The sequence below is a fragment of the Accipiter gentilis genome, chromosome 10 (genome assembly GCF_929443795.1).
Source record: "Accipiter gentilis chromosome 10, bAccGen1.1, whole genome shotgun sequence".
Taxonomy (NCBI): Eukaryota; Metazoa; Chordata; class Aves; order Accipitriformes; family Accipitridae; genus Astur; species Astur gentilis.
Genome location: NC_064889.1, coordinates 33464162 through 33470246, shown reverse-complemented (window position 1 = coordinate 33470246; position 6085 = coordinate 33464162). Strand labels below are relative to the sequence as shown.

General features: G+C 49.4%; 1 protein-coding gene across 1 annotated transcript; it reads left to right on the top strand.

Moving 5' to 3' along the window:
- The first annotated feature begins 389 nt into the window (after positions 1-389).
- Positions 390-6085, top strand: OTOP3 (otopetrin 3). Its single transcript, XM_049813366.1, has 6 exons — positions 390-780; positions 1907-2043; positions 2761-2819; positions 3459-3577; positions 4238-5175; positions 5915-6085. The coding sequence occupies exons 1-6, from the start codon at positions 390-392 to the stop codon at positions 6083-6085; spliced, it is 1815 nt and encodes a 604-aa protein (XP_049669323.1).

Sequence of the window (6085 nt, the reverse complement as noted above, 5' to 3'; positions counted from 1 at the left end):
TGAAAGGTGAGGATTGAAACTGTTTGGGCACCTCTGGTCCCAACAGCTCCAAGTACTGGTGGGGCAGGGCAGAGACATCAAATACCTATTTTAATGCAGGAGCATTTGGACAGCTTTTGGCAGAAGGGCCTTTTCCCAGTGCCCTGCAACAACTGTCCACCAGGAAATTTTTAATCCCTTACCTGGGCTAAAGACCAATCTCTTTTCCCCCTCTCATCCATCTTCTGGAACGGGAAGGGGAAGCTGCAAAGCAAGGAAGGGAGATCACCACCCAAGTGGCTTTTACAGCAGAGCACACAACCTCTCATCTCAGCATGTCCCCCACCATCTCTCTTACTTTAAACATCCCCTTTGTTCAATGCAGCAGGTGACCCCCAGGCAGATGAGCCATGTCGGACAAGAAGGCCTCAAGACAAAAGCCCTGCCACCACTGCAAGAGCAGGCCAGCGTCAGCCCCAGCAGACACCTCCACTATCCACTATGAGAAGTTCTGGCTGTACCGGCACTGCTCTTCAGTGCAGCAGAGGGACAGGCAAGCTCAGAAAGCTGGGCAGCTCTTCTCAGGGCTGCTGGCCATGAACGTGGTATTTCTGGGCAGTGCCTTCATCAGCAGCGTGATTTTCAACCACGTGGCCATCACACTGGCAGACGTCTGGATCCTGCTCTCCATCCTCAAGGTCTTGTGCCTGTCCTGGATTATCTACTACCTGCTGGGCACCAGTCGGCAGCCGCACGCAGTGCTGTACCGGGATTCCCACGCTGGGCCGATCTGGATTAGGGGTAAATTCTGCTTTTATTTATCATCTCATGCCTTTCTCCTTCTTCCCAGTGCTAGGAAGATAACGAAATTCTTCCCCTACTACTAAAAGAGCTAGAAGCCACAGTAGATGTAGTTAGGGCATTGGAAATCTCCCAGTGCCCTTTCAGCTTGTGGTGCAAGGCTGGTGGAAGACAGGGGCATAGTGGAGGAAGAACCAGAGAACCACAGAGAAGAACCAGAGCACCCAGAAAAGTCTTGAACTTGGCTTCCCTTCAGCCCCCAGTCCAACTTCACTCTGTGGTCCCTTCCCAAAGCACAACCCAGGCATGTCCCACTTGCAGCCCAGCAACTAAGCACGGTGGGAGAGACTTAGGAAAGGTTTTAGGCACGACCACTTTGCAAAGTGAGAGGAAAACCACCACGTATACCCTCTAAGGGCATCAGCAGCCCCATGCCACCCTTGTCCTTGTTTAGCATCACAGCAGCCTTGTTTCCAGGGGAAGATTGCTGCGCAGTGAGTCACATCCCTGTGACACCCAGGCTTTCCTGGGAGATTTCCCATCAGTAGTTGCCCCACTTCATGAAATGACACTTCTCCAAGCAGCCCTGCCTCTGCTCTATTATGGAGTTTCTAATTAATGCACGGTCTTGTTAACTAAGCATGGAGAATTAAAGGGAAGAAAGCTGCAAGGTACCCGAGTACCTAAAGCTGCAGAGAGATGTCCAAGGCAAAAGGGAGAATCAATTAAAGGGTCCTAACTTGTGCAGACTGGTACTGCCAAAAGCCTCAGCACACCTGCGTTCATCTTGGGTTTTCTCCACAAGGCAGAAACATCACCTGCCGTTAGCTTACCTCTGTCACTCCAGATTGCACAGGAAAGGCTAAAACCCCAGTTCTCACCTTGTAGGAAGCAGAAGAAAATACCTTGTGTTGTCTGAACTCCTTAAACCAGCCAAAGCCCACAACCAAGTTCAGGAACCAGGCTCACCTTTTCCCCCTTCTCTCAAAATCATGAGACTTCCAAATGGGGAGGCCTCCAGCTCCACTCAAAACCAAGAGGCATGAGGGCTTCAGTCCGCAGCCAAGCTCAGATGCTCCACAGACATGCCTCTGTTTATTTACTGGTGCTTTTGCTGTTTGCCCAGGGTCAGTGCTGCTGTTCGGCAGTTTCAGCATCCTACTGAACGTGTTTCACATCGGCTACAGTGCAGTTCTCATCCAGTGCAAATCCAGGGTGGAAATTGTGTTCCCCAGCATTGAAATCCTTTTTATTTGCACCCAGGTACTGCATGTTACCCTCCTGGAAGCTTGCTTATTTTCTCTGTCCCATTCCCGGGAGCCCAAGGCATGGGGGGAAGTGGGTGCACATAAGGCATTCTCATGAGCATTAAAGTATCCACCCACACTCCTCACGCGCCAGATTAAGAGACAAAGTAGTAAGATTTAGAAAGAAAACACACTAGCAATACTTGACATACTGTAGGATCCAGAGGAGTTTGTTTCGGAGCAAAGTAGGGAGAGAGGAGAGGAAATTTCAGATTTTGCCAGAGATGTCTTTGTACCAGTCTGAGACCCAGCCTCCCTCTTTATTTGCGAATGCATCCCCCCAACAAAATCTTTTGCACGCGAAAATATCTCGAACCATTTGCAACTCATTGCTCTGATAGCAACTCTCTTCTTTCCAGACCCAAAGCCATATTTGAAAAGTAAACTAGTTCCCATCTCAGCAGCAAATATGCACGTATATACAAGACAGAGAAAAGCCGATCTCCTAGATCTGTATTAGGTGCAGGCACACACACGCTACAGTCACCTAAGGATGCCAGCACATGCCTCAACACTGAGATGCAGGTGCACACATGCCCCTGCACCGCTTGCACAGAGGCAGGTTTGCTCCCACTAGGACATGTGCTTTCTTGCCTGCCTGTCCGTTTCCACCACGTGTGCGGCAGGCTGCCAGCTTCACCCTGCTCACGTCATTATCGTTATCAATTTGCAGGCTTTTTTTCTGTGGCGTCACTCTAAGGACTGCATTCAAGTCCAGCACAACTTCACCAGGTACTAAGAAGGGGAAAACACTGCCTTCTACTCCTTTAAAGAAACCCTTCCTTTCTGTCTGCTTATGACCTCCGTTATTCCCACTAGAACTGTCTTCATCTGATCTTACAATGACTCTCTTATTCTGCATCACACAAGAACCAAGTTATGACTTGGTCAGACCCACTCTCCTTCCATTGACCTGGGCTCACCAGCACCCTGCAGTTTTCACTTGTGTCTTGGACTGCTGCGAAGCTTTTTGCTTCCTCCTAACCCCAAACACCTTCCTGCTGCGTGGCTCAGGGACCAGTTCACTGAGTGGAGGATGAGGTGGGGTGGCCTCCCCATTCCTATCACCGGGAGATGTCCCGGCCTTCCCTCCCTCAACTGCACCCAGACCTAGGCCAGATTCACCAGCAAGCCTGGCATTGCCTGCCCTGCTCCTTTGCAAATGGCCGAATGGGTACGTCCTCAGCCACAGTTGTGTGTGCAAAGTCACGCACCAATGTCCATATGCAGAACGGGCACAAATGCACTGTGTTTGCATGCATCTGTGCGCGGGTAAGCGAGAAGCAAAGGGCAGCACCACATGGCAGGTGGACACACATCAAACAATCTCCACAGGCAACATACTGCAGAAGTGCCTTTCTCTTCTCCCAGGTGTGGGCTGATGTTGACCATAGCCACTAACCTCCTCCTCTGGCTCTTGGCCGTGACTAATGACACCATTCACATGGAGATTGAGTCTCAACTGCGTATGGTGGAGCAGCGATTTGCAGGCAAGGCTCCTTTTTCACATCCCTATTTGTGTTAGGCTGCCATAGATTTCCAGGGAGACAAGAGTTCTCGATCTCAGTGATGTAGGTATCACAACCAGTTCCCCCAAATGCTGCAACTCCCCTATTATCAGAGGTTGTCTCAAGGAGATGGGCTGCAAGGGGAGAACATCTTCACCTGGAGGGGGTGGGATCTGCTATGAAACCCTGGAACTGAGGGCTAGCTAAGGAAAAGCCCACCATAAATTAGCATTTTTGCTCACATTTACCTGTTGACTACAAGCAAAAGATTGCCAGACTAGAAGAGACTCACATAATTGCTGTGCTTTTCTTTCTGAGGATATGGGGGAAAAAAGGGGGGAAACATATTCCAAGAGTAGACATAGAGGAAGCTTCACTGTGACGGAAGGGGGGTGTCTCTCATCCAGCACCTAATGGTGTTGACTAGAGGGATCACTACATATTTGGGAAAAGACATTTGCTAAACCTTTTACTCTGAATCCTCACAGTCTTGAGGACCAAGTGGCAGTCACTTAACTTCCTACTGATCACTGTTTCTGAGATACATAGAGACAGGTGTTGTGCCTGCACACAGGAAACTCCCAAAGATAGCCATGAAATCCAGGCCATCTCCCTTATAATTGTTGCCGCCTTCTTCTTAAGCTCCCGGCAATGAGACTACCTCGTGCACATGCCCAAACACAACTATCTGCAAAGTCTTCCAGAAGGGCTACATCCTGCTCTACCCCTTCAACACCGAGTACTGCCTCGTCTGCTGCTCCGTGCTGTACGTCATGTGGAAGAACGTGGGGAGACGCATCAATCACCACCACGTCCCTCACATCAAGCCCAAGTTCAAGCTCCAAGGGGTGGTCTTTGGGCCACTGCTGGGCGCCACTGCTGTAATCATTGGGATCTGTGTCTTCATGATGTACCAGATTCAGGCCACCGGCTCAGCTGCCAACCGCCAGGTCTTCGTAATGTATTATTCCTACTACATTGTGCTCCTGCCCCTGATGAGTGTGGGCGCAGTGATTGGGACAATCATCCATGCCTTGGAAAAAAGGGAGCTGGACACGCTGAAGAATCCAACCCGCAGCCTGGATGTGATCCTGTTGATGGGGGCAGCCCTTGGCCAAATTGGCATGTCCTACTTCTCCATTGTTGCCCTTGTGGCCACTGACCCGAGGGACCTGTTGAACAGTCTCATCCTGTCCTATTCTGTCCTCCTCATTTTTCAGAACATCACCCAGAATGTCTTCATCATCGATGGGCTTCACCGGCAGCCCTCTGTAGCAGAAACTGAGGCCAGACACACAGGACACGCTAGGCAGCATGCAGTGGCTTCAGAGCTACCTGGTGAAGAGGAAAACACAACAAGCAGCAAACAGGAGCACACACGGGTATCTCCTGACAGAGAGGAAGAAATTGAAGAGGAGCAGAATCATGAAGCCTGTGACCAGAGACGAGTGAGCATGCTAGAGCTAGGACAGGAGATTCGGAAAGTTTCTCTGTCCTATATCCATAGCTACTCTCACCTGAGTTGGAAGAGGAGAGCATTAAGAGAGATCTCATTCTTCTTGGTTTTGTGCAACATCATAGTAAGTACTGCTCTTCCTGCTACATTACAACTTGGCTGAGCCATGATCACCTGTGATACAGATGTGCTCTCCTTGTCTTTCTCTTGGGCCGCTATTCCAGAAAAGAAACCTTTGCCCACCAAGTTTCAACTTGCTGGTGAGGCAAGTTAAGACTGATTTTGCTGTTAATACCCCACTCTCATAATTACAAGGTCTCTTTTTTAACTTAAGAGTCAAACGTGGTTAGGTTTCCTGGGTGCAGGAAGGAGACAGCTAATAAATCCTTACGTGCCAAAATCTTAGCCTCTGAAAAAGTCATCAAACTCATTAAGGGTGTTTCATGAGATTGGTGGAGAAAAAAGGCATCAGCAGTGAGTCTCTGTAAACATGAGTCTCCAGGATTGAAAGGCACCCAATAAAGTACACTGTGCTCTGCGATCTTGAATCAACATGGATCTTCACTGCAGCCTTAATGCAGTGAAAACAAATTGGCCAAGGAAACAGTGAAATTCTGTAGAAAGAGGAAGCTGGCTGGGGCAGAACGAGGCTATCATTAGGTTTCCAGGAATTCAACAGTATTTGACATATAGCAAGGAGTCAGCAGCATAACTAGGGGATTTTCCTTCTCTTCCCTGCCAGGGAGACTCCTCTGATAGTCTTGAAATATTCCTACAATAACTTGAGCCAGTGCTGAGATTAGAACGCAGATAGGAGACAGTTTGTCATCCTCTGACTTCTCTTTTTCCTTACACCTCTTTAGCTGTGGATCATGCCTACGTTTGGGGCTCACCCCGTCTTCGAGAATGGACTGGAAAAGTCATTTTACGGCTACTCCACCTGGTTTGCAATCGTGAACTTTGGCCTCCCACTGGGTGTGTTCTACCGAATGCACTCCGTTGGGGGACTCCTGGAGGTCTACATCACAGCCTGA